Source organism: Dromaius novaehollandiae, chromosome 1 (genome assembly GCF_036370855.1).
Source record: "Dromaius novaehollandiae isolate bDroNov1 chromosome 1, bDroNov1.hap1, whole genome shotgun sequence".
Classification (NCBI taxonomy): domain Eukaryota; kingdom Metazoa; phylum Chordata; class Aves; order Casuariiformes; family Dromaiidae; genus Dromaius; species Dromaius novaehollandiae.
In genome coordinates, this window is record NC_088098.1 from 10,357,155 (window position 1) to 10,385,108 (window position 27,954).

The 27,954-nt window shown below is 42.2% G+C and overlaps 2 protein-coding genes across 3 annotated transcripts; one reads left to right on the forward strand and one right to left on the reverse strand.

Moving 5' to 3' along the window:
• Positions 1 to 996: 996 nt before the first annotated feature.
• Positions 997 to 9,531, forward strand: PMPCB (peptidase, mitochondrial processing subunit beta). Its single transcript, XM_026097669.2, has 13 exons — positions 997 to 1,135; positions 2,876 to 3,016; positions 3,324 to 3,410; positions 3,867 to 3,996; positions 4,450 to 4,648; positions 5,342 to 5,421; positions 5,995 to 6,107; positions 6,760 to 6,903; positions 7,485 to 7,645; positions 8,614 to 8,699; positions 8,774 to 8,862; positions 9,085 to 9,160; positions 9,253 to 9,531. Exons 1-13 carry the CDS (start codon positions 1,046 to 1,048, stop codon positions 9,315 to 9,317), a joined length of 1,461 nt encoding a protein of 486 aa, XP_025953454.1. The 5' UTR covers positions 997 to 1,045; the 3' UTR covers positions 9,318 to 9,531.
• DNAJC2 (DnaJ heat shock protein family (Hsp40) member C2) lies at positions 9,475 to 27,608 on the reverse strand. Of its 2 annotated transcripts, none has more exons than XM_064505363.1 (17): positions 27,381 to 27,608; positions 26,339 to 26,529; positions 25,640 to 25,715; positions 23,415 to 23,513; positions 20,741 to 20,882; positions 19,444 to 19,524; positions 18,624 to 18,689; positions 16,702 to 16,793; positions 16,475 to 16,596; positions 15,558 to 15,707; positions 15,179 to 15,267; positions 15,023 to 15,092; positions 13,494 to 13,678; positions 12,091 to 12,191; positions 11,004 to 11,111; positions 10,077 to 10,231; positions 9,475 to 9,595 (listed from the first exon to the last, which is right to left on the reverse strand). In XM_064505363.1, the coding sequence occupies exons 1-17, from the start codon at positions 27,436 to 27,438 to the stop codon at positions 9,521 to 9,523; spliced, it is 1,860 nt and encodes a 619-aa protein (XP_064361433.1). In that variant the 5' UTR covers positions 27,439 to 27,608; the 3' UTR covers positions 9,475 to 9,520. The 2 variants fall into 2 exon arrangements, with proteins under 2 accessions (XP_064361433.1, XP_025953452.1); XM_026097667.2 differs by lacking the exon at positions 27,381 to 27,608 and adding an exon at positions 26,782 to 27,214.
• Between the last annotated feature and the right edge of the window lie 346 nt (positions 27,609 to 27,954).

A 27,954-nucleotide genomic window follows, 5' to 3' on the forward strand; every position in this document is an offset into this window, starting at 1 on the left:
AAATTGCTCCGTATTTTGGAATCTGAGAAGATAAAGAGGTAAATCGTTGTGAATAGCTTTCTTAAGCTTTAGCCTCTGAGGCAGCTCAGGGGGGCTGTTCCCAGGCGACATTTTGCACAGAGCCATCTTGCTTTGGAGGCGAGGAGCGTTGCCTCCTGCCCCGTGGCCTCAGTGGAACAGGTAACTCACTAGTGCGGATGGAGCCTCAGGATTTCCAGCAGTCCCAGCTCTTAGGTACGTTGCATATATCCAGAATATTTCTTAAATCAAGACTTTAGATCATAATCTCGTCGTAGTTTCAGACTTCCCCAGTTAGGATGGCTCTGCTTACAGCAAACACAGTGCCCTCAACCGCGGGACAGCCTGCCCCCATCCAGCACCGCGTGCACAACACGGGCTTGGGAGTTGCCTGAAGAAACATCCGCCAGCGATAAGCTCTACCGACAGGTTACAAACTAAAGAAATGCCCAACTTTATGGCTACTGAAACTGCTAACAATGGTTTATTGAGAGGAAATCCAGCTTCCCCGAATCACGCTATTCTGTGGGACAGGCATAGAAGAGCAGGGTCATTACAACTTCGCCCCATTTTACACGTCTTTACAGTTGTTTAGCCCAGGATCAGTTTGGTTTGAACGTGTCTTGCTGGAGCCTCCCATAGAAAATACTTATTATGGAACAAACGGCCCTTTTGTGAGGAATACAATCTTTCCGCTCCCCCAGTGAGGGAAGAGTCTGCCTGCACCAGAGGCCAAGCACCATCCCCCACCGCCGGGCCGGCACCGCGCAGGCCGCCGCGGCCCCCCGCGGGGGCAGATCTGCCAGGGGGCACGGGCCGGGCAGCGCCGCAAGGGGACGCAGGGATTATCGCCCTGGCACGGAGGCAGAGGGTTAGGAAAGGGGCAAGCTACAGCCCAGCGGCAGCCTGCCATCGCTTCGATCCGTTGGCGCCGCGCGCCTCTAGCGCAGTTCCACGGCGGCGCCCCCGCGAGGCCGCCCCGCGCCCTCCCCGGGCCTGCGCCCGCCCCGCCTCTCCGCTCACCAAGATGGCGGCGTCTACAGGTCGCCTAGCCGCTCAGCGGCTTTTTCTGCCCTGGGCTAGTCGCCTCGTGCAGGGATGCGCTCCGGGGAGCCGGGTAGGTGACGGAGGGGAGAAGCGGAAGGAGTTGGGGGGAACCGAGCGTCCCGCTGGCTCCTTATGCTGGCGCTCAGCCTGCTGGAATAGGGGTGGGGGGGGTGGATAATGGCGGTCTGTCGCGGTGCATGCCGGGATTTGTAGTCCCAGCATTGGCTGCCGCGGTGCGTGGTGGGAGTTGTAGTTCCAGGCCGGCTGGGGGGGTGGGCGGCCGCCGGGCGGGTGTTCCCTCGGGGGGACCCAGCGCTCAGGGGCGGCGGTGGGGGGCGAGGCCGGGCGCTGCAGGCCCTGCCGGGTCTGTGCGGGCCGGGGGTGCCGGGCGCCCCCAGGCAGCGGCACTGGCCGCGCTTGCCCCCTTTCCCGGCGGTTGCTGTTGCCCCCTGCGGTCCCCCGTGGGGCACCGTGGCAGCGGCGCCGCCCCCGGCGGTGCGGGGCCAGGGGCGCCTGCCACCCCAGCGGGACAGCTGAGGCCGAGGGGGCGGCAGCAGTCTGCGGCCCGGGCAAGGGGCCTGCTCCGAGAAAGCTCGAACCCGTCTGCGCTGCGCTGCCCTGCCCAGGCGCAGGGGCCCGGAGGCCCCGCTCACAGCTCGCCTCTTCCTCCCCCCGCCATGCTCCCCGTGGAGGGCTGCCGGTCCCGTCGTTCGGGCCGGAGCACTGGCCCGGTGTGGAGAGGCCGAAGGAGCTGGCTCGCTCACCCAGAGAAGAGATGGCTTTGGGGGGGCCTAACAGAGAGCTTCAGACCGGATGTAAGGAAAGGCTCTTTCACCACGAGGCCAGGCTGGTCCGGTTGTGCCGCCCCTCCCCATCCCGCAAGGTTTTCAAGACCTAGCTGGACAAAAACCTGAGCAACCTGGCCTGACCCTGCAGCTGACAGCAGGAGGTTGGACTGGAGACCTCCTGAGGCCCCTTCCAATCTGAAATATCCTGAGGTCCTGAGATACCTGAGTTCTGAGACACCCAGTTTATTGGGATTCAGCCGCAGTCTTCTACCTCTAGCCTTGGTGGGTGAGAGCTGGATTTTCTACTTTCAGGTTTAGAACAGTCACAAAGTGAGGGGGATCTTTATTTCATACACTTAAAATAATTTTTTTCTTTTTTGAAAAGTGTATTGCTTGAAATACTCATCTGGGATACATATTTAAACATATTACTCATTTTCAACATCACAAAACTTTTTTTTTCTTTTTTTTAAACCCTCTTCCTTTCTCTCTCACCCCAGGCTGGATTAATGTGCTTTAACTGTCAGATGATTATATAAAGGTGGCAATTTCAATTCTGGCCCTGCTTTGAACAAAAGGTGACTGCAGTTTGCAGCCCTCACGTAGGCCCTTGAGCTGTATCTAGTTTTGCTTTAGATAGCAGATACCTAAAAAGATTTCAGATGCTAAGGGACATACCCAAGGTCCCGCAGGCTCTTACTGGCAGAACTGCTGTACAACTCGGATGGCTGGGTGACGACAGTTTTCAGTCAGAACGCTTTGTTGGAGGGAGGCAGATGCAGTTCACTCCTTTTTAATTCCCTTCATGCTTTTCTTCTGAGTGAGGTTAATGCATCCCTAATGTGAAGTAGTGGTGAATAAATCAGTGTTAACTTTTTCTTTTTCCTTAACTTTTTTTCCGTAAATACATGCTTTAAAAAAAAAATCCAGTACTTATGTTTAAGTTCAGGAATGTATTTTCCAGAAGATTTTCCTAGGATATAACTTACAATCAGAGCATAACAGATGCTTTTTCCTTACAGTGTGTACATATTGGAACAGGCAGGTTCAGAGCTTCCAAGGCAGCAACAAAAGTAGTCTTAAATGTTCCTGAGACTAGGGTGTCTCCTCTGGAAAATGGCTTGCAAGTAGCTTCTGAAGACTCTGGACTCTCAACATGCACAGTAGGTGTAACTTGTAATGAGACTATTTTTCATAACTGTATTCATGCATTTTCATTTTCTTGTGGAATTAAGTTGAATGCTTTCAGTCTTTGTTAACAATTTCTCTTAAAAATTAAGCTGGGAAGTGGGAGTCAAGGCTTTTGTGATTAGATTTTTGTTAGGATTGGAATTTTTTTCCTGAAAACCTGGTTTCTTTAAGGGCAAGGCCATTACAGAATAGGTCTTGAAAATCTAAGTGTAGCTCATACAGAAGAAGGAGCAAAGCCATGTTATCAGATCGTAAGATTTTCTTTTTTTCTCCAATGAGGTTGGACTTTGGATTGATGCTGGAAGCAGGTATGAAAATGAGAAGAACAATGGAACTGCTCACTTTCTGGAGCATATGGCTTTCAAGGCAAGTATGAATATTGATTTTTGTAAATTTAAAATAAATCTCTGAGTTATTGGTCTTTAAAGATCAGTGATAAGAACTTTATCAGAATCTTCTGAATAAATTTTTCAAATTAAGAAAAAAGGAAACAGCTTAGATTTTGGTTCCAATTAGAAAAGATCAAGTCCTTGTATTGCTTATACACAACTATGAATTAGTAGCACAGGTCTAATTTTAAGGCACTTGTTTTAATATTCTTAGCAGACACATAGTCCCTCTTTTGCTAGCATTTTATTTTCCTTTGGGAATGTAGTAGGTTTTATATCTGACTTTCCCATTTGGAGAGATTAATGTGCCAGTTTTCTTTCCAGAAGACTTTTTCATTCTTTGGTCTTGGCCTTAACTTTTGTAGACAAGGAGTAGAAATAATGGAAGGTGGATTAAAGGGTCTTGTTTGACTTTCTTATTGTTTTATTTCAGGGGACAAAAAAGAGATCTCAGTTAGACCTTGAACTAGAGATTGAGAACATGGGAGCTCACCTGAACGCCTATACATCCAGGGAACAAACAGTGTATTATGCAAAGGCTTTTTCCAAAGATTTACCAAGAGGTAACTGTTTTCATTCATCAGAAAAGCAGCAAAGGATGAAATGCTTACCCAGCTCCTGATGAGGTAACACAGGAGAATGATGCTTTTTCGGTGTAATAGTCCCTTCCTTAAAGGAGGAAAAAGTTCCTTCTTGAACTTCACAGGGAATGTCAGAATGCAGTTTTGGAAAGGAGCATGCCAGCAGTGAAGCTGATACGAAACATCTTTGCTAGATTCCCAAAAGAAAATGTCCTTTGGGCTTTTCCCTTCCTGCAGAGCAAGCCTCTTGTCCCTTCTGAAGAAAAACTTTAGCATTTTTAGCATCCCGCTAAAGAATTTCTTTTAAAACTCCAAAATAAACTTCGTAGCTATTCTTGGGCCTTCTGGGCTTCAGGGGTGGGTTTTACTTTTGTAATCAATTTTTTCTGGTAGTCTGAAAATACGCTTTGCATTTTCATCTGTGTTTTCAATTAGCTGTGGAAATTCTTGCTGATATAATTCAGAATAGCACCCTGGGAGAAGCAGAGATTGAGCGTGAGCGAGGCGTTATACTTCGAGAGATGCAGGAGGTCGAAACCAATTTACAAGAAGTTGTCTTTGATTACCTTCATGCCACAGCCTATCAGAAAACAGCCCTGGGACGAACAATTTTAGGACCCACTGAGAACATCAAGTATGTCGAAATGTGCCTACATCTAATTGTGTGGTAACTTTCCTTATTTCCATATTTCAAAGACTTCCCTGAAAATGTAGGGAACAACTTCAGTTCTTATTTTTATCCTGGAAGGTAGTCAAGGTTGCATTGGATAAAACTGTAAGAATTTCCCAATTGCCATAATTCCCCTTTATGGAGGCATCGGAGGGTATGTGAACTTCAGATATCTACTGCATGTCTTTATTATTTGCCATATTTTTCTTTTGTTTTTTAAGAATGCATCTGCCACAAAATTAGAAACGCTCCCCTCCCCCATCAGTCAGGTGTCGGGCAGTACCATAAACGCAACTGTTTACACTGCTCATTCAGGACTTGTTTATACCAGTGCAGACCAGGAGACTGCTAAACGTGTTGTTTTAAAACTGTCATGAGATCAGCAGTGGATACTGTCTCCACCTGCATGAGTTCAACAGGGAGCACTGTTGTAATTCTCACTCCTTTGGGGGAAGCAAAAAGAGCTTTGAAAGACCAAATGGATCAAGTTCCTATTTGCTTTTCAGGAAGTCCCTCTTATTCTAGCTGCCTGCCTCCATGCATACTCTGTGCATTGGCAGAATTTAAAATTATTCTGGTATTATCTCTACATGCATCTCTTCTTCCTGTAATAAATTCTGCTGACACTGTAGTGATGTTCTCCTGGACTATTTTCAGATCCATAAACCGTAATGACTTGGTGGAGTATATAACAACACACTATAAAGGACCGAGAATAGTTCTGGCTGCTGCTGGAGGTTCGTATGAGACATTCACCCTGAATCATGTGAAGCTGTGTTTAAAACCAAGGTCTTTTAAGCTTCCGGAAACAACACAATGATTTACCTGTTGTTCAGTAGTTCCTGGAAGTTCGTTGTTAGTCCAGCACGTTCTGTTTGTGTCTTTATACGCTTTGAAATTCTTTTCCCTCTTTTCCTTAGTAATACTTCAGAAACATTCTTAAACCAATAACTAGGAGTGAGAGGACCCAGGTCATTCTTCCATGTGGGCAAGAAAAGGGCCTAGAGTTCAACACAAATAGGGGAGTAGCAAACAAAAGCAGAGAGAAAGAGAGGGTATAATAGCGAGGCTTGGAATTGAGAGCAGAGAGCTTGATTGGGTGTAATACTGATAGAATGCTATTGGAGAGAATTAAGGAAGGTGATCCTGATGATCTTGCTCTGCACAATAATGGAAGTGAGGGATCTAAAAGTGTGGTTTCTGAGATGGGGAACCATAAATTGCTACTTAATTGAGACTTCAAATTGCACAACAATAAATGAACTATTTACAGAGTAACATTAAAATGTATGTAAAACGCCTTTGTTCAGGGGTCTCTCATGATGAGTTGCTTGATCTAGCGAAATCCCATTTTGGTAACTTGCCGTCTGCTCCGGAAGGAGGACTGCCAGCCCTGCCACCCTGCAGCTTCACAGGGAGCGAGGTAAGCTGTCAGATGGCTGTTTGGGCTGGCTCTAACATCCCCTGTGAGCATGACTGATGCAGGCTGTCTGCTGAGGAGAGCTCAACCTCATACTCAGCAGATTTAAAGGTTTTGTGCTTCCAAGGAGGGCAACTAGAGCACTGGTTTCTAGAGCAGTTTCTTCCAAACTTTCTTGGGCAAGTCTCGTTGCCACCACTTTCTCTGCCTTGCCAGTTCCTGAAGAAATAGCTCCTTGCCACTGCCATTACTTCCCCTTTGCCCCCTTGCCTACGCTGCTGCAGCATTTTCACTTGTTGGGAAGTAGTGTTTTAAAGGACGTGGCTGGGGAGTGAGGTATCTGCATTCCAGTTCCAGCTCTGTTCATATTTTGAAAATCGCCACCTTTCCTCATTGCTGTTTGTCATAAAGTGATTCGTAATGCCCTCTCTACATGTGGCCTTAGGCTTGCTGTTGGTGAAGTCCTCTGAGATTCCCTAAAGAGAAGACGAGCTAAGGCTAATGTTAAATAATGCTTCATATGCTTTAAATCTTGGTTCTATATATGCATGGTTTACGCCGTGCATTTAGTGGAAATATGTCCCCTGATATTTAACTTCCCGTGTATATTACTGTGTGCAGGTTGTACTACAGCTACTTTCATATGCTCCCACAGATCCGTATAAGAGATGACAAGATGCCCTTGGCACACATCGCAATATCTGTTGAAGCAGCTGGCTGGTCTCACCCAGATACGATCCCCCTTATGGTGGCAAATACTCTGATAGGTAACTGGGATCGTTCCTTTGGAGGAGGCGTGGTGAGTGACCCTGCGCGCACCTTGCTGGTTTTAATGAGGCTGGCTGACTGGTGAGATTTGTCTGATTTGGGTACTGCCAGCATGGACCCATTCAAACATCTTTGGTGCTACTGTTGCTCTGTGACTTTATGGCCCTTTATTGGAGTGGGAGAAGGGAAACCAGTCAGGAGTCTGAAAGAAGTTGTTGCCCAAGATGTAGGAAGTCTTAGCAAGTGGTGCTAAAGCCACTGAAATGGAGGTGAGTTGGGGTCAGCCAGCCCCGATGCCAAGTGGAATGTTTCATACCTACATGCCATGAGAACTGGGGGGTATCAATAAACGATTCCTTTCCTGAACCTGTGTAGCTTTATGATTTTGTTTAGAGTCTGACGTAAATCTGAGCTGTTGGTTAGAAGTGTGAGATTACATATAAGGAAAGAGGCTGTCTGAGATGAGAGTTGATGCTTAACCTTGTAGCTTCCTCTGGAGCCTGTGATACTACTGCCTCTTCTGTTACCACTGAAATGAAAACAGCGGGCCATGGAGGAAACTAGTAGGCTTTCAAAAAACTTCATGAAACATGTTTTCTCTTGCCTCAACAGAATTTATCCAGTAAACTTGCTCAGATTGCCTGCCATGGTAACCTGTGTCATAGCTTCCAATCCTTCAACACCTGCTACACTGATACAGGGCTTTGGGGACTCTATATGGTTTGCGAGCCATCCACTATTCAGGACATGGTGCACTTTGTTCAGAGAGAATGGTAAGGACACAACTGTTTCTCTGAAAACCTTGTTTTCAGTGGAGGAATTTTATTTAAAAATGGTAACTGTTTAAAGAGGACACTCTTGTTTCTCTGTTTAGACCTGCCTGGAAAAAAAAAATGGATCGAGTTCTGAACTCTGATATTCAAGGTGGATAGTCCCAGCAGCCAGTTTCTGGCAGTCTTATTTCAGAGCGAATTATTAGAGGTTTAGCTCTCCCCATGGAATAAATATTAACTACAGTTAATGTAATAGGGCTCCTTGTACAAGAAAACATGGCAGTGAGTTCTTTTGAGTTTCAAGTGACAGGAGTTAGGGAAATGTCTGTCAAACCTTTTAGCGTTGAAGGTCAGTATATAGCACCCATGAACTGCACATAAGACGACTGGAAGAGTGCACATTGAGTAATGAATGTGTAGTTACCCTCAGATCCCATTACTAGTTACCCATTCTGCAGTTGCTGTCCCACGTAACATACCAGCTATTCATTTGGTGGTGATACAGAGAGCTCTAGTGAGAGTACACGTTCTTGTGTCTGGCATGCATTAAAATATTTAATGCATCCCTCTGTCCTTCTAGTAAAGGCATCTGTCTTACAGCATGATGTAGCTGATGCAGTTCACTGTCTCACCAAGAGCCAGGCAGTAATAGATTGCCTCTGGGTTATCTATAATTGTTTGGCTCCTATTTTACCAACAGCCGTTATCAAGATAACAAATATAGACAGTACTTAAAAATATCTTAAATGAAATACAGCCCTTCTAAGGGGAAGAAATGGTTCTTTGGCTGAATAGTGGGATACTTCCAAAAACCGCTACTTTTATGCTTCTTCTATATCAAGCACTTCTATTGCTGTCTGTAGGAAAGACATGCCTCAGTAGATGCATGCAGCTCTTTATCACAGGCAATCTTGTGTGCTACAGGTTTGCACTATTTAATGCCTTTGTGGATTTAAACTATTTTTCAGGATAAGACTTTGCACAAGTGTTACAGAAAATGAAGTAGCTCGAGCCAAAAATCTTCTAAAGACAAATATGCTGCTACAGCTTGATGGTGAGACTTAAGTGGCACTTTTTATTCTTACTTTAATTGTATGCTGATAACTGAAGCATTTTCTCCCTTTTTAGGGTCTACACCAATCTGTGAAGACATTGGAAGACAGATGCTGTGTTATAAGCGCAGAATCCCAATTCCAGAACTTGAGGCAAGAATTGAAGTGAGTGGTGCTTCTGTTATGATTCTTAAGTTATGCCCTTACTGTAGCAGTTAAATTTCTAGTTGTTACAGGAAAGGGAAAACAGTCTAATCTTTGTAATGTCAAGGAAAAAATTTCAACTACTGTTGCCTGTACTTCTGGATTATACAAAAATAAGATCAGTAGCTCTTCATACTTTCTCAGCTAGGATGGGTAATAAGGATATCTCTTCAACCTTTTTAGGCTATTGATGCCCAGACTCTTAGAGAAGTTTGCACAAAGTACATTTATGATAAGCATCCTGCAGTTGCTGCCATAGGTATGTTGCATAAGTTCCCCTACCCTCCCATAACTTCACACCATTCTGTATCAGTTTAGCATGTGTCATGGCTGACTTTCTTTAACTTCCAGGTCCAATTGAACAACTTCCAGAGTATAACAAAATCTGCAGTGGCATGTACTGGCTTCGTGTTTAGTGAATAAGAAGTGTTTTCAGTATGTTTGAGTCTTAAGAACGAACTCACTCCTGTTCAACAGTTTTTTGACTTGGAGAAATGCATTTGAGAAGATTAAAACTCAAGCACCACACATATTCCTGCATATCTGTATAATTAAGGAAAGAATGAAAACATGTACAGTATTTGCATTTTTATTATAAAACAAAGATTGTCAGTAAAAGTCATTTCCTGACTTTAGTAGCATTCATCACTTGTTCTTGAGCAGCTTTCTTCGCCTTGACCATTTCAACGAGTTCCTGGAGGATTTGGCAGACAAACAAATAAACAAACCCCACTTATCTAACATTCTAGCTGGGGACAGAGTGAGGAACCTAGACAGTTTAATACCTTAAAGCTATTTCTCTTAGAAACAAATAAATGAAAACTGACATCCTTTTGAGGGTAAATGCTTATCTACTTTCCCTGTAATACCCCTAACAAGAGGCTAGGGATAGGACTTTACCATCTACAAGAAGTTACTATGAAACTGCAAGAAAATTTTAGGAGGCAGACTTGCCTCACTAGCTCCCAGATCCACTAATTTCACTGTGAATATGTGAAAACTCTAAACTGCTCTTTTTTGTATTAAGTGTCTTACCAAAAAAGTATTTTTCCAAAAGGCTCCACCTTACACTGGAGTTTGCTGTTTAGGGTAGGGACAGCAACAGTAAAAGCAATGGATTCTGACAAAACCTGGGCTAACAACAATCCTAGAAGGAGGTGGGTGAGGAACCTTACCTTATATCGCTTCATGCAATCTTTTTTTGACCGGCCTGGGACAGCTGCTGCTATTTTCTCCCATCTTTCAGGAGTATTTACTGGATAAGTCTTTAGTGCTTGTTCTAAAAGCTTTTGTTCTTCTGTAGTCCAAGGAGATGTATCTAAAGGTGAGCCTGTTTTTAAATGCAAAAATGACAGTAAGAAATGAGATATCTAATAAGGCAGCCCAAGGTAATCTTAAGAAAACACTGTAAAAATTACAGTTGTAGTGTAATGCATCTTTAGGGTACAGTTTTGTGATAAAACTAATCTGATCTATAAGGGCAAGCCAGCACTGAAAACCTGAAGGGAAAAAAAAATCTGAACCTGAGTAGCCAAGCGGCCCATGGAACTTTAAATACGGCACAGAGAAGTAGGAAGGTAACGTCTTTTGGTGGCAGTCAGGTGTTCAACCACCTTAGCTGCTCTGTGAGACGTCATCCTTAGGGCACCAACATTGCTTTCCCTTTGAGTAAGGCAACACTTAGCCTTCTGCAAGTGTCTGGAAAGCCTAATGGGAGGTGTCTGGAGTATAAGAGGAGAGCAAAGCCTGGTTGAAAGATGACCCTGTATCTGTAACGCATCCCCTCAGGCCTATTCCTCCCTGATGTAGCTCCCTCTGAGGAATGGAAGAGCTTGAGGAAGCAGTACCCCAGAAGCCTGCACCAGACTTGCCTCCCGCCCCATCTGGAAAGCATTCCAAACCATCAGTAACTGTTTAATCAACCTTGGTTTGTACTGTGTGTGCCAGAAACATGCAAACAAATCCACCAGAGTTTGGATCATTTAATACATACCTAAGTTTGTAAGCTAGTAAGTGTGTAAGAAAGTAATCCAAACTTACTTAGACTTACACTATGACCAGGGGACAGAACCCTGCGAGAAGGGCTCCATTTTCAGCCTTACCTTCAAATCGTTCTGAGGGGGCAGCACTGTCCATCTGAGGCACAACACCATGCTCTTTTTTGAATTTGTCAAATGCTTTCTTGTTTATATCATCTTTTTGATGAGGGTCTATAAGCAAGAGACATTTAACAGAATAATTATTGCAACAAAATTAAAGCCATATATAATAAGAAATACAGTGTGTAGCAGATTATCCTAAAAATGATACTCACACAATCAAAAAACATATTCCTCTTCCCTTTAAAAAGTTAATAAAGAGGCTGGTAGATAAAATCTTTCAGGGGACAATACATTTTGCTAAGCATGGGGCTCTGCAATCTCTATCCTTCTTTATATTGCTCAAAGGAATACTTTCTCCCCATCCTCTTAGGCCTGAATCTGCAACTTCAGTAAAATCAAATGGGATTATTCTTTCAAGTAAGGGTTGCGGCACAAAACTCATGCATTATCCAGACTACCAGGGTAGCAGAGGGGTAGCCAGGAACACCAGGAAAATCTAGGTCTTCCTTGGGTGGCTATGTGGTTTGGAATGGAGAAACAACTTTAAAACGTTTTTTCCTGTAGTGGAATGTTTTCATTTTTCCTTGAGAACTTACTTCAGAGCCTGTTCTCAGTATCCTAATCTCTCTAGGCTCCCTTTACTACAGGAGGAGATGAGCCACACTGATTTAGGTGTCCCACTCATCTTTTAAAAAGTACATCTACAGATTCATCAGTTATTTATTTTAGATGCTGTCCTTAGCAGAGAGCTTTTCCAGAGGCCAATTTGTCTCACTCTGAGTGTAGCAGAGCCCAGGCAATGAACTTGGCCTAGACATTTATCTGTGCAGTAAGTTAGATTAAAAGAATGCCTGAGGTTCACTCATCAGGTGGTAACTTACAGCATAGCTACTAGTAGTTCATGGCTGAAAAGACTGGGTCACAGAAATGCTCATCTAAATCCTCTACATGAGCTACATTTGTTCTTGGGATATAGGGAACATTTTCTTGTAATAGAAACAAAATGCTGTTCAAAGAAAAAAAGAAAAATCAAGCCATATAGAAGGATGCAGACCATCTTATTACAAAAGTAAGCTAATAAAGATACCAAGTTTTTGGAGGCTCTTTGCTTTATTGATGACATCTTTTGCTGTTCGTTTTATTCCAGTAGTAGAGTGCAAGTTCATATAATTGGCAATAACCTCCCACCTAAAGCAAGAATAGAAAGGAGAAAACATTGTATTACATAATAGGCGATCTTCCTACAAGCTTCAGTCAAGCCTTTGCACACAGCTGAACATATTTATACCAAGTCCTAAGTAAGTATAATTATACTTAAATATGTACAAACTCTCATGTTAAATAATCTCATTTGCATTCCAGAATAGTTATGTCTGACATTTTGGTCACAATGCAGAAATTACCCTTAAGAATTCAGTCAAGTTGGGTGAACCTCTTGGGTTCTGATACAGAAAAAGGAGAGGGCAGAATATAGGTGCCTAAGTACAAAACTGTAATCCTTAAAACTCTGCCCAGCTGTTGCTTACCTTACCCTAAGCACCTCTGACATGAAATACTGCTGTTGCACTGAAGGAGCTGAGCAGATGCTAACTCTGTTTCCGCAACCCCCAAAAGACTACACCCTTCATCAGGTAAATGGGCTTCAACAGGAGTGTGCTGGAACACCGCTAGTCCCAGTGGACTAGCACGCTTAGAAAATGGAGGGGGAAGATCTGCATCTGCTCAGACAGGAGACTCTTAGCTAGGCCTCTGTCCTAGATGAGTACTTTGACTGCTGAGGTGCAGTGCAGAAACAAGTACTGGTATCACCTCTATCATCTACAAAGAGTATGACTTTTTTTTTTTAAATACAAGATTTTAGTACTTTTAATAGAGGCTTTAAGTCTGTGGGTCCTAAGTGAAAGGAAGCATTTCACCCCTGGAAAGGGACAAGATTCCACCCTGTCCTTAAAGTTTATTAGTAAGCGGATCTCTCATGCTGCTTGCTGTGAATCCCAGCTTTTCTCTTTTCCCTGTCTCTCTCCTAAAAGAGAGCTGGGGCACTTAACTCATATCTCCGGATGTTTTCCTCCATGTTTTCCTCCTATCACGTAGAGGAGAAACCGACCTCACATTCGCTGTTGAGCTGGTGCAGAGATACAGAGTAGCTAATGTATCGCATTCCTACCCAGTTGGATCACTGTCACTGTTCCAGCTGTGCTCTAATGACTGGAGCCTACCTGACAGTGAGACCTGTGCAGGCATGTGCCGAGGCACAATCTTGCTGATGGACTGAGGCCAAAGTTCAGGGTGGAAATGAGATCTATCGCTAGTCACAGGTAGTGCACACTACCAAGAGAAAACAAACCACCAGCTGCTCAACAGCCAAAGCAAAGGAAATCTGAGTAGGACTAGCAGGACTCCCTAAAAGGCCTGAAGATAAGTTGTACTGTGCTTGTTATTTAATTAAACATTCTTAGTAGGGTTTTTAACATTGAAAACAAGAAGTACCTTGAGTTAGTCCCTGCTGGGAAGAGGTTCACAGCTTTAATTAACAACTGTAAATCATCTTCTGGCCAGTTTTTACTTCCCCCTCCACCACCGCTGGTTGACTTCTCTGAACTCTTTGTTGCTTGGCGCATACGAGCCTCTGCCTCTTCTTTCTCTTGCCTTATTTGTTCATTTATTTCTTCTATCTAAAAAATGGTAAACATGCATCGTTTTTTACATTTACATACATCCCTCGCTCTAGGATTGCTTTGAGCCTTGAATTTTGCTTTGTTTCTGCCCTGTACATTATACCTACGGAAATGGAGCCTACCTGCTCCAGTAATATTTTCCTCCATCATATGTATGAATTTGGACATCCCAAATTAGCAGCCAAAGCAGGAATCCATCACAAGTTCATTAGCAACTGAAAAGAACACTCCCAGGACTAAGGCAAGAGTGCTGAATATAATGGGAATGTCTAGGCCAGTGTCTGACACCAAGGGACAGATCCACAAAAGGATTAGGAACCTGAAGCGGCAAGTGGGCACAGTTCAACATCCATGTTCAAAACAATAACCCCCAAATCCTCCAACATAACTGCTACCTAAGCTTGGAGATGTCAAAAGTCCTCAGTTGCTTCAGTTGTATGGAAAGCTGCAGCAAGTTAGCTATATTGATACAGATAAAAGCATTAATTGCAACAATTCATATTTTAGCTTCTTAGTACTTTTACTTAAAGTTTGATGGCCATATGTAGCTTGTTGGCAAGCAATTCAGCAGAAGTTATCTATCACATATCTTTGGGAACTGTAACCACATCTTGAGACTCTAATGTAGCTGCTTCTGAGTATGCTCACTCACATTTTGGTGATAGTAAAAAGCTATGGACTTAAGCCTGTTGACAGGATGCACAAAGTAGGTTTCTTGCTATTATCTCATAATCTGGCAAAAGGGAAATTATCTCATAGATTATTATTATTATTGCGAAAGTGGAACAGCTCTAACAGAGAAAGAAAGTTGAGTGTCCAATATTTGGAACGCTCTCCTGGAGACTGGGAGATTGGATTTAAGTCACCTGAAGAACAGGAGAGATTTGAACCTTAAGTCTTCAGCTGAGTAAATCTGACCCTTGGACATGCCACTGGCTGCAGCATTTAAGTCCTTTTGTGGATTGAGCCCTGGGTCATGGAGACTAGATGGAGAATCTTTCTTGCATAACAGGCTAAGACTGCTCTCCTTCCCTTCTAGGTAACTGCTACCCATTGTTGGGGAAATTTTAATTCCTCTCTTTCTGTATGCTGCACAAATAGTGGAAAAATGCCTAAGTTTTCCTCAGCTGGGACATGTTATTTTACCAGTCCTGAACTCCATCCAGTATGTATGGAGCAGAAACCAAGTCTGTCTGGGGACTCTGAAGCTCAGGTCTTTATGTTTAATAGGCAGAGTTCCACAGCAACTGTGTTGTGTCTTGTATCTTGTCTAGATTCAGCCAGGTAAGTTTCACAAGTCTAATTATTCTGTTATTTTGATTTGTCACTCAGCATAATTACCTGTTTTACTACAGCCGCCTTTCCTCCTTCCCTTGTTGTGGATGTAAGTGCTTCATTCAAGCATTGCAGACTAAAAATAAATTATTAAGTTACATTGGATAGCTAGTAGAAAGATGGATATCAAAATGAGCAGAAAGCAGGGTCAGGAAAACTTACCTTGCTAGTTCAAGACGATCACAAAGCTTTTCCACCTCCTCCATCATTTTAACACAATCTGCCTCATTATCAGAAAAGTAATTCCAGTTCTGGAAGCAGAAATACATGTTCTACCTTGAACTTTATTGTCCTGTATCTTCAGACAAAGGCTTAACACACAAGCATTCTTTCGACATTGCTGTGTTTGGGCCTATTTGGCCAGCTTTGCTCATAACTTAAAACTGTATGATCACTATGTTTTAGTATTTTGCTTTTTAGTAAATTCAGTTTTCAACCCCATCTCTGGCTGTAAGAACAAGCATGCAGAGGGGTCTGATCTAAGCAAGCACAACAACTTCACTAACGTAATCTGTATTTCACTATAATAATATTTAAATACCTTGCATGTTGTTCTCAATTTTTGCCTTTCTTTCTTGATTGCTTTTTTCTGTATCTCTTTTTCTTTTTTTGCTACTAATGCTTGTTGCCTAACTTCTTCTTCTTCCTTTTCTTTTGCTAAACGTGCTGCTTCTAATTCTGCTTGTCTTTGCTGCAATCAAAGAAAAAGAAAAGAAAATTCACACTGTTATAGGTCATTCAATCATTCAGTACTAAAATGTGCAGTTTCCATTTTTTGGAATATATCAATAATTTAATATTTGTTTTTTTCAAGGATTTCGAGAGAGGGTAAAATGTACACCAATTGGCATTAATGCAAATACCTCACTCACTGTAAGGACCCCTAGTTTATAATTCTTGACTTCCTTTAAAATAAAGACATGGAACAATACGATATTTCCTATGCCTGCCCCAAAAGTACTTGCTTGGAAAAATGCAGTGGTTCAGCATTTCTGCTGCACCACTATTAGCATAATACCTTGCAATTTTCCAGTTTTATCTAAATGACTTTTTAGCACCTTACATTTCTGGTACTGTTTTCAGAGCCCTCTGAAATCAGCCACTGATCAACCATTCACAGAACATAACCATAAGGCAAGCAGCTGTATCCATTTTAGGAAAAAGGAAACTAAGCCACAGATGGTAATGACTGCCTTTAAACCAGAGGAAGTGTCTGCAACAACAAAACCTCAAATTTAGAAGTCTGTTGTTTCAGATTTGTGCTCTGTGTTTTCATCCCATTCTCAAAAGGCTCACTGGTAGTCTTGCACTGCCTGTTGTACAGGGGACAGATTAAAGACAAAAGATCTGTAAACCCCAATGTAATTCTAAGTTTTCTGACACATCTAGAAGCTGAAGCAGTGGATCAGGTGTGAATGAACTAGGGTTTTTCAATCCAAATAAACCAAGTTAACTTACTTTTTCTTTTGCTTCCTGTTCTTTACGTTTCGCTTCTACTTTTGCTTTCTTCTCTGCTTCTTTCTTTGCCTTTTCTTCTTCCTTAAATTTCTTTATCCTGGGATCACAGCTGTACGCATTGTCTGGCAGAAGAAAGAAGGCATCGTACACAAGAACAGAAATATAGGAGGAGATTTCTGCTGTTAGTTAACCAATCTCTCTTTTTAAAGAGCAGTTTATATGCTCACCAACAAGTGTCCTGATTCTGTTCATTTCTTCTTTTTTTCTCAGCGCTCTGGCAGCTCTATTCTGCTTTTCAATCCACCTCCTTTCATCTCGACTAAAAAGGAAAAGCATAGTTAGTTCAGCACTAATATCCTACAGTGTCAGTAACAGTCTGTTAGAAATTCAGCAGACATTTAAATAGTTTCCTTGTACATATGCTTTTCTCCAAATACTTCAAAACAGAATTTTTTTTTTTTAAAAAAAGAGGAGCTCCAGGCCCCAAGCTCATGTTCAAATGCTAGGCATTTGAACAACCAAACATTTCAAAACACCTGACATCACAACCAGCTCAACTGTCATTGCAGAGAATGAGATCATGGACTTCCAAAATACAAACCACTTGCTGACCTAACATCTAACCCAAACAAAACAACAGAAATGCAGCTATATAGTTTATTGAAGGGACAGCAGTATAATTAATGCCTATTATTATGATTTTACAGAAAATAGGTCATGTCAAATAAACCTGTGTGCACTGGATATGTTTAATGCTTTCTGTGAAGTACCATGACACTCTGGTAAACTCATGATGCAATAAGCTCAGGTTAAATAGATTAAAAATGGCTGACAATAATCTGAAAATACTTGTCAGTGCTGTCATGAAAAGATGAAAATTTTTAGTGCAGTCTGTATAGCCTCATTCATGCAACCAAATGTGGAGCAATACACCTAAGAACAAATTAAAACACCTGTTATGGAGTAGGGGACTACCTTTCCAGTAGCAGATTGAAGGATAAAAACAAACAAGCAACATAACCTTTGCAAGAAGAGATGACAAGTATCTTGAAAATCTAACAGAAGAGCAGGAAGCAGAAATGTAGTTCTGTCTCTAATTATACCATTTGTCTAATTTTTTTTTTTTTTAAGGACACTGAATGACAGGAGTAAACACAAAAAAGAGCTATATAAATAACCAAGAGCCCTTCAATGAGAGGCCCTGAGCTTAATCTGTTTATTTTTTCAAAAATGCAATTAATACGGAATTGATAAACGTACCTTCATAGAATCTTTGTAAGAGAGAACACTGGGTACAGAGGGGCTGAAAAAATCTAATAGCAGGAAAAGGTATAAGAGGAACAAATGCCTAAGCAAAAACTTAAAGAAAATTCATAATGGAAATAGGGCAAAGATTTCAGCCACAAAGCCACTAATCGTTCTAACAACTGATTTCTGTTCAAACCTGGATGCCTTTCTTGATGAAGAGGTTTATGTAGTGCAAGCTACTGGTCTGAGTGAAAGATAGTGCCGTGTGAAATACAGGGTAGACTAAGTGATCCAGTGCTTTATTCTAACTGGAACAGTCTGTGTTTATGACTATAAGAAGGATAAAAACGGAATGTAATTTCCAACTGCAGCATAGACTAAGTAATTCAGCTACTGCCACTACATCAAGAAACATGCAACTTTTATATACATCAAGCCATAAGAACTAGTCTCTCTAAATTCTAGAAAACATCACTTGTCTCAGCACAATTTAATATGGAGTTGGGGAGAAAAATGATACCTACTTACTCATCAACTGGTCTGGCTCCAGGTTTAATCTGCATTTTGGGGTTTGCTGGAGCTGCAAGTCTGAACTTACATGAACACACAGGATGTGTGTTTATACCCATACATTCTTTGGTAGAATGATTTCAAAGCACCTCAGAAATACTTATGTGACGCAGGCAAGAATTACTTCAATTACACCAATTAAGAAGCAGAAGCGCAGAGTCAGTCCACGGTCATTCAAATCTGTGACTAATTTCTGGGCTGGGAGAGTGGAATTCCATTTCTTGGTTCAGTCTCTACCTTCCTTCTTTTGACTTACAGTCTAATGGCAAGTTGGAAAATCTTGCTGTATCATTCTCTCAGTCTCCTGTCAAATTTCTTTTTACTTACATACCATTCTGCCTTTTCTTTTTCCTCTTCATCTAAATAGGAAAACTCTCTCCAGGAATCAAAATTATACCTACAGTAAATGCAAAATAACAAGTGAATTAGAAAAAAAATTAAAAGATGACAGCAAAACTATTACAACTACTGTACCTTTTTAAATATTAGGGTTTTTTAAGCAATTATACTATTAGTACCTAAAATGATTCCACTGTGTTAATTCAAAACACAAAATGCTATTCAAAGGAACAATTCACATCCCTGGCTGCATAGGAAAGAGAGTATATTTTAGGATGGGATTAATCTCACCAATTTTTAAGCATCTACAGAGCAACTGTCTGAGCTCACATTATAGGCAATTGAGATACAATGCAGTCTATGCAGTTTACAGAAAAATTAATTTCATCTTTATATAGACATCCATGTTTGGCAGATGCATCAAGCCCTAAACTCCATTGACTTTACTTGACGAGACCTCCCTTTAAAAGGGGAGTTTAAACACCTAGTAGAGGTACAGACACCTCCACTGAAAACACAAGTTAGGTGAGATGAACCCTGCTCTAGTCTCCAGGCCAACTCAGTTCACAGCCATTCTGGTCAGAGATTCATCAAAAGCTCCAGCTTTGGCTGAATTTACAATGTAGATGTATTAGCTAGGAGAAAACCAGCTCAGTTTGTGGAAAGCACCAAACAGCTGTGAGGTAATTTCATGGCATTACCAGGTCAGAACAGACCAGAGCCAACAACCTGCATACAGAAGGGTGTGCAAAGCCTTTACATCACTCGAGTGGCTGTAGTGCGAATACAAACGGAAGTATCAGCTAACTTACCAGAATGAATAGAATGCATCTACCTCTTCAAATGAAGAGTTCATGTCTCCAAGTTTAGGAACATTTTTCTTATTTGACCACCTGAAAATAAATTGATATGTTCAAGAAATAACATATATAAACCTACTTCAAAACATGGTATGTGTTAAGTACAGAATCAAAATATCGAAGCAGAGGTTCCATCCTACGATATAGAAAAGCACCAGGGCAGAGGAAGAAAACAGAAGCTCCCTCTAAATATTCTCCAGATTGTGCATTCTTACGGCAGGCTCCCCAAAAAAAGCAGACTCCTGCACCTTGAGTTCAGTGTGCACACAAGGAGGCCTGATGGAGCACAAGCTAGTAAGACTAGTACCAGGGCCCCCGTTCACCACATACACTCTGCTGGTAGAAGAGCTTGCAAAAAGTGGACAAAAGGAGCTCTATAAATAACTCAACTCTGTGGTAGGCTACACTTCCCACATATTCTAGCAGAGTATGAGAGAATAATGCACGCACTCCCTCCATCCCATTTCTTTCCCCACAAAGAGGGAAATCTTCCACAGGTGGCAGAATTTGTTATTTCATGACTTGGCATCCCATTTCCAAGCAGAGAAGGGAACAACCCATCTGACAACCACAGATCTAGAAGGTCTGAATCTCTGGAATATTTGATAGAGATTCAATAAATCTACTTAAAAGAAGCAAGAGATTGTTCAAAATGAGTTGTAAAGTGCATCACACAATAAAACATTTTTTTCATACTGGTAAAAAGTGAAATAAACTTGGTATGGACTTCCATTGTGACAACCTTAATACAAAATTAATTGGCAAGCATAAACCAAAAGCAGAAAAAAACATAACACACCTTAAAAGAGAGAACCAACAAATACTCTGATAGTTGTATTTATCTCCTCTTAACTAGCTAAATCATGACTATAACTACTGTCCTCTGTTAACGTCTCACTCTTATGAGAAAATCCTAAAAAGAAGTTTTTATTCAGTAGCATATACACACTTGGTATAGTAAATAATTTTAAGATGAAACAATGTGTAATATGAAAAAGACAGAAGCAACAGGGAGCTCAGAATGGACTTAGTGCTTTAGCTTATGGGTCAGACTCAATGCCATCAGTGTACCAGTTGAGATTTAAAAGGAAATAATTGAGAATGCACTATTTTTAACTGTATGAAATTTCTGCCAAATTAATGCACTTTCCAGCATCCCTTAAAATGACACTTGTTACAAACGCAATGCCAGAAGAGTTTGCAAACGCTGATTCTCCAGCAACAGCAAAGGCAGTCTGAAACAGCTTACCTGGCATTTCTTTCAAAAACTGGTGAAAAAACTTCAAAGAAGTTTTCTTTTGCTTCACTTTTGGAAGGTACAGAGTTATCGAAAGTAGGATCTATGCTGTTAAATGCTCGTCGTTTCACAGGATCAGATAATATTTCATAAGCTGAAAAAAACCCATAAAACTTGAGACTAAAAATGAGTGTTTCCAACAAGGCCAGAATGTTACAGACAAGGTTCTAAGTGTTTAAAAAGATGCTCGTGGATTTGTGTTTGATCACTGTTCTGTACACCTTTTTATTTAATTATTTTGATGATGCCTTAAATAACATGGCTGGCAATTCCTTTTAAACTAAGTAGAAGAAAATACTTAGGAAAAATGACACATTTAACCATTAAATATAACAAACCAGATAATACTTTAAAATAATTTTCTGTAGTAAATTCCATTCTGTGTCTGGGAGTGTGGGCATGACATCTTCAGGCTTTTATTCTGCAACCAGATTCTTGAAGGTAAATTCAAAAGCTGTCTATTAAGACAGAGTCCTGCATTAATATGACTTCAAGACTGGCAAGAACAGGAACCATTCATTAGAATTTTTGCAGGGCATGACAAAATTGTACCAAGAAATGGCATAAAACAACACACTGCTATTAGCCAAAGCATGCACACTCTCTCATCAAGCTTTCCTGCTCTTACAATGCAGTGCAGTTGGGGAACATCATATTACTGAATCATAACCTAGAAATCACACACTCAGTAGCTTAGTAAACTCATGGCTTTTTGCAGGGAAGTGTGAAATTACTGTGTCTGTCAGTTCTACAAATATCCACTATTTCTCAACAAGAGCGAGAACTGATCAAAGGAATGAAATTCATGCTGCTGTCATTCATGGGCTTCTCTGGCTGCATCCATAGAGAGAGAACACTGCATCATGCAGGTGAAATTTAGAAAAACTGATCTCACTGCACATGTTAATGGAGAAAGGGAGGAAGGAAGACCCAATAAACTGCTGTGGGCCAATTTTCCTTCCCCTCTGCTTAAGGGACTTCCTTCGACTTCCCTCTGCCAGTGCCTTGAATGACACCAATTATCCTCTCCATTACAAGCTAGAAGCCTCATATACTCTCATGACATTTTCTTGATGCAAGAAATTCTGTGCACATCCATATTTCCTCTTCCACTTGAGAGATTTCCCTTCCATGCACATCTCCAATTCTATTCTTACATACTTAGTTCCCCTTAGCACTGCATCTCCCACTCATTCCTTTGTCCATCCCAGCTCTGAACCCCAACTATGTACTCCTGCCTTTCCAAATTTCTTCTCTATGTTCCATTGCCAAATACTCTCTCCTATTCCACATTCCCCTTTCCTACCACGGCATTTCTTTCCTCCAAGGTACTGCCTAGAAGTATCACTCATCTTCCATGCCACTTTGTACTTTCCTTTCTATCTATTTTTGTATACTTCAACTGTAGGCTGTTGGGAAACATGTTTTGCTCTTTGCAGGTAGAAGACATAGCATATACCTGAATTCAGCTACAGAGTGTTCCAATTATAAATATCTACCAGCTTCCATCAGGATCGAAACTACAGACATAATTTTCTCTCGGCTAACTAGGCAGCAACAGGCAGTAGCAATTCTGCAATTCTGTGTTGCCTGAAGTTCTGAATTTCCCTCTGAAGCAGGCTTTCCCAATGTTTTAATAATAAAGGTCAGCAGAACAGGTGGGAAACAGGTATCCCCATTAATTTTCAGATATTAGGAATTTTCTGTTTCAAATTGAAACCAAGTCACAACTCCAGTGATATTTGTGAATATCATCTCAAAAAAATCTGGTTCTGGTCAATTGTTCTGTCTGTTTTTTAAATGTCTTAGTATATCTCTAAAAAGGCTGAAAACATCATTAGCTTATCTAACATAACACCATCCAACCTTTTAACTGGAATTATAAGAAGTCATGCAGAAAAAAAAAAAGTTTAAAACATGCTGATGAATTCCGGGTTTTTTTCCCCTCCACAGGTCTTACTAAAAAAATTGTTAAAAAAAGAAAAAAAAAGATGAACTCCACAAACTCCCCAGTAATTCTAGAGAGATAAGCCTGGTTACATCTAGAATACTTCCTAAAATTTTGGAACTGGCCAGCAGTGGTGTTTCAGGCTATCACATTACAGACAAGAAGGGAAATGCTATTCAGTTGAGTTCACTCAGTCATCTGTAGGCAAAGGAGAGCAGCTAAAGAAACTGATATCTTAGATCAAATCAACAGATGCTCTGTTGGCAGAGGAAGCACATTAGAATTCAGATTTTCCTATTACTATTGGCTTCTTCCAGTAATTAGTTTATAGCATGTTGGTTTATTCCAGATATGTGGCTACCTCGAGTGGTTCATCTTTGCATACACTGCTACAAGTGTCCACATTAACTATTTTGTTTTATCACAAAGTGGCATGGCAAACCAACAGCCACATTCTCATGCTGTTTCTAACCAAATGGAAAATATAAAAATGTGACCCCTATTTACTGAAGCAGTAAGTACTGAAGTACTGAAATGGAAAAGAGCTTCTTTAGCTTTGTAGTAATTAACAGTTCTTCAAAAATAGCAAGAATGACATGCCTAATAAAGCACTACAAATATGACTCAGATTATCAAATACATTGAAATAGGATCCAATAAGAAAAGGGGAATGCTTACCCTTAGTTATACAGGTAAAGTAATCATTATCACCTTCTCCTATCTGCTCCCCCGCAGCTTTTCGCTTGTCTGGATGATGTTTCAAAACCATGGATTTATCTAGCAAATAGATATATGACATTTAGAAGTGTTCTATCACCAGCACTTTGTAGATTTTCAGATACATTCCAATGGGTATTTCTCTAATTAGAAATTTTTTACCATCAGGAAGGTAACAGAAATAAGTGAACCTGTGTACTCCCTAGGTAATCACACTGAAAAAATAAAGAAAAATAATTAATATGAACTTAGTTGTTATTTCTAATCAAAAGCAAAGTAGTTCAGCTAGAATACAATTTTTATTTTATTCCCTTCCTCAGGTTCTGAACACAATCCAAGATGAAATTTTGCAAGAAAACTACAGCAATGAGCCTGCAAGAACTGCTGCACATACCCTATGGTTCTTAAAATAGATAAAATTAAGCACACACAGAGGATTTTTTGAGCTCAAGTTACTTCTCTGCTTAGGCCTTAATTCCTAAGTTATAACTAGCAGATACAGAGTATCAACTACAGTTCTTACCAAGGCTGTCTTAGCATTAAAACAATAAAACTAGATTTTAAACAGGCTTCTTTGCCAAAAGTTCTAGTGACAGTGCTCATGAAACATAAAACGTTCCTCCTTGGCTGGCAATAAAATATCAGAGTAGTTACAGCCATCTGCTTTTTGAGAAATAAATCAGTATCCTTTGTTAAAAATAGGAACAGCACAGGATATACTAGTGAGAAAATTCACATCACCAGTACACCAGCATGTACTAATTCAGTGCCGTTAGGACCTAAAGACAGTTCCTGCTCTCTGTGCTAAGAGAACACTAATCATCAACAGAAGACATGGTACTCTGTGTGGTATTAACACATGATCTACAGGAGCACTACTAAAAACTCCAACACACGATCAAGTACCAGAGGCAACATAATTCACTGTGTCTACACTGTAATGAAAGTTGGTAATTCGCTGAGCATGCTCTTAACGAGCTCCAAACACAAGGTAACACTGCTGCAAGTGAAAGATGATTTTTGTCTGTGTGCTCTTAGTGACCACACACAGCTGCTTGCCACAGTTTTGCTACTAGGTGGTACACTGGTACACTGCCATAACTCAACTGGTGGAGTCCAAAGGAACTATCTTCCACTCATCTGCATTTGGGTGTAACTTAATCTACGGCTGTGATTCCACTGGAGATGGCAATTGTACAGTTACACACACAACCGTCTGCATAATCAACTCACAAAACCATCAGCTTATTTCATAAAGGTCACTGCATAGCCTTCAGAGTGCTTTTAAATATTCCTCGGTTAAATACTTGCACTCTTTTTGCAAAGCTGACTCTTGGCCACATTGCTTTCTGGAAAAGAACATAGCTCTAAAGCCTGACACATCGTTTTTTGATAGGCAAGTACCACAAAATACCCCACATCATGAGTGAACTTGTGAATCATGTTTCATGGTTTAAGACACAGACCCATGATATCATTAAGCAGCATACTGGCACTTCAAAGCTTTATTGCTTACTTATGTGAAACGCCAGGGAAATGTAACCTCACAAGACTAAACAATTTTTAAAGGCTTGGTAACACCCCAGAAATCCAGCCACAGGAACTGAACACTTTCCACCTGGCAAAATGACCAAAGCAGAGCAAAACCAAGCTGCTTAGTGGTCTAAGTATTAATACAATATTGAATGACATGAAAATTCAAGAGCTACTGCTCTATTCCCATGGAACACTCAGTCTACCAATTAGAATAATAAAAGCAGTATACTTTTTAAACATTGAGTAGCATTAACATGGCAGTTAACCATGATAAGGGGGCTTTAAGGTAACTACCTGTTGAAACAAATATGGCAGGGCTAGTGTCATTTCTCTGTCTGTCTCTGAGCCTGCCTGAGCCTGAAGCAAAAAGGTGCAATTCTAGTCTCTTGTTGTTGACAAAAACACAGTTGGACAAGAAAGTTGAGATGTGAACTCAGCGGAGTTTTTTTGAATTAACTAGTTTTAGGTCTGTGGATTTTGGAACTCTGATGTGAATTTAAAAGTTTGGCAAGCAATACAAATCAAATAGCAGGCATTTTTAAGCCTGTGTGAACAGCACAATGCTTGTTCACGACACATATGTGTTTATATGTGAAATACGGCTCTATAGATCTGAGAGAGAGGTAAGCTCATGAACGAAAGGTACTTACGAGCTGCTTTAATTTGTTTCTGAGTAGCCCTGTATCGTATATTTCCCAGCCCAAGAACTGCATAATGGTCTTGATTCTGAGGAAGAAAAAAGCTCCAATGAATACTGATAAATGTGACCTAAAAAGGCACAACACAACACATGCAGAAAAACATTTCTGCCCTCCCCTGCCCCCCAATCTTTTAAAAGCAAAAGGCAGGATTCTTCTCTCTCTAAATAAATCTTAGAAAACGCTACAGAAACAAATATCTTAAAGACCATAATTACTGACTTTTTAATCTATAAAGTAAGTCACTATTATAGGAATTCTAGTGGCTTAATCGAAGCTAGATTAAAACATTGGATCTTGCAAAATTCAATTAATGGAAAATTGTATTGCTTAATATCAAGAGCGCTGACGTAATTTCAGAATAAGGGAGGTGGTAGCAGGGGGAAGAGACATTTTTACTGCTTACAGGCACCGATATGAAAAATAACAGTTGAAGACTAGGATCTTATCCCGATGTGCACTTGAGTTTTTCCTCAACAGCTGATTATGCATGGAAAATACAAACCCAGCAATAACACTAAGGGATGCAGAACGATTCAGATCGGGGGTGGGGTGGGGGTCAAGGGGGGTTTTAGCAGCTGGGAATGGCAGATAGCTTTGCCAGAGTGTTTCCCACAAAAATAATCAATACCATCTGTATCAACTGAATACCTTCCAGTCTTTTGGATCAAGCGTTTTCAACATAGGAAATTCTTCAAGCTGCAGTTCTTCATCCCCTGATTCTTCAGAAAGTTCCTTCTCATCTTCTAGCTCCTGGAAAGAGGCAGAAACATTTATGTTTCTCCTCTTAATAAATGCTTCAAACCATCTTCCCACAGGTTCCACTTGACAGAGTACTGATGCTACAAGCAAAAACATAAGAGCAACTTAACTTCACTTTTGTGGTTTACATTTTTCTTAGCAATCAAAGCCCATAATCTCTAGTACACCACACCATAAAATTACAGATTGCTAAATCTTCTACTTTGTTTTAGAAAACAGGATTATTTTAAAGAGTGCGAGAATCACACCATGTGTCCACAACGTGGTTTCTTCCAAACTTATTCTCAAACCTTGAAACGTGCCTTCGGGTTAGAACACGCATGTTAAATTACCTTAATACCTTCCTTTAGCTTTTCTAGTACAGGAGATAACAGCAGCAAAGCCAAACTCACATCGGCTGCCTCTACGCTTAGGCTAACTCTTTTACAGATCCTTTCTTTTGACAACGAAATCTGACTGGTTGCTTTTACGCTGGCCTTAAGTAAGCAGCGAGGAAACGTGCGAGTGAAACGCGTGAGGAGACTACGTGAGCGTAAAGGAGCAGGAGAGCTCTCCAAACTGGAGGGTGATGTTTAACTTCAGCGATTCTACGAGCAGGCGCCTGGGGGTGTTTCTCGGGGTTTTTTATTTCGATCGGGTAATCGCTCAAAATGGGACAAGCGCCAGCTCTGCGAGCACTCGCGCACGCCTAACTTAACGTTTCTGCGGGAGCAACCGTTGGCAGCAGAGCGGCCTAAAATAACGCCCAGGCCTTTAAAAGCGCCGCAGCCCCGCGAGCGGCCGCGTAACGCGAAGCCAGGCCGCCGCTGCCCGGGACCGAGCGCGCCGCGGCCGCCCGCCGCCGCCCCTCCCCCCGGCCGCACGCGCGCGCCAACGGCCGCGGGAGGGGGCGGGGGGACAGGGGGGAGCGCGCGGGCCGCGCGGCGCCTACCGGCAGACAGCGCCCTGGTGACCGCCGTGACCTGCCCCTCCGGCGCCCCGCGCAGCATGGCGGCGGCCCGGCGGCGGCGGCGGCTCCCCAGGCGCGGCGGAGGGAAGCGGAGAGCTCTCGGCCGCGGCGCCGGCCCCCACTCGCCTGGGCTCGCCGGTTGCCAGGAGCCGGCGCATGGAGGCGCCCGGCGAGCGCTTCCGGGTCGGCCGCCGCGCGCTAAGCGGCCCGGCGGGGAACGCGGCCCGCCCCGAAGCGGTCCCGGCCGCGCTGCGCTCCCCCCGGGGCACCCGCGGCCGCCCCACGGCGCCGGTGCCGCGGCGGTCGCCGCCCGCGGGGGAGGGAGCCCCGGGGAGCGCGGCGCGGGCTGGGGGCACCCGGGCACGAGGCGTTACGGAGCCTGCGGCGCGCTTGCGGCTGAGGCTGAGGCTGCGCCGCGGCCCGGGGACGCGGAGCCGCAGGCGCCCGCGGGAAGCGTCGCTGCTTTCACGGCGATCTCGCAGGGAACATGCGGGGCCCCTCGCTTACGGCGGACCCTGTGGGCGTTTCTGTGTGCACCGTCCCGATTAGGGCACTT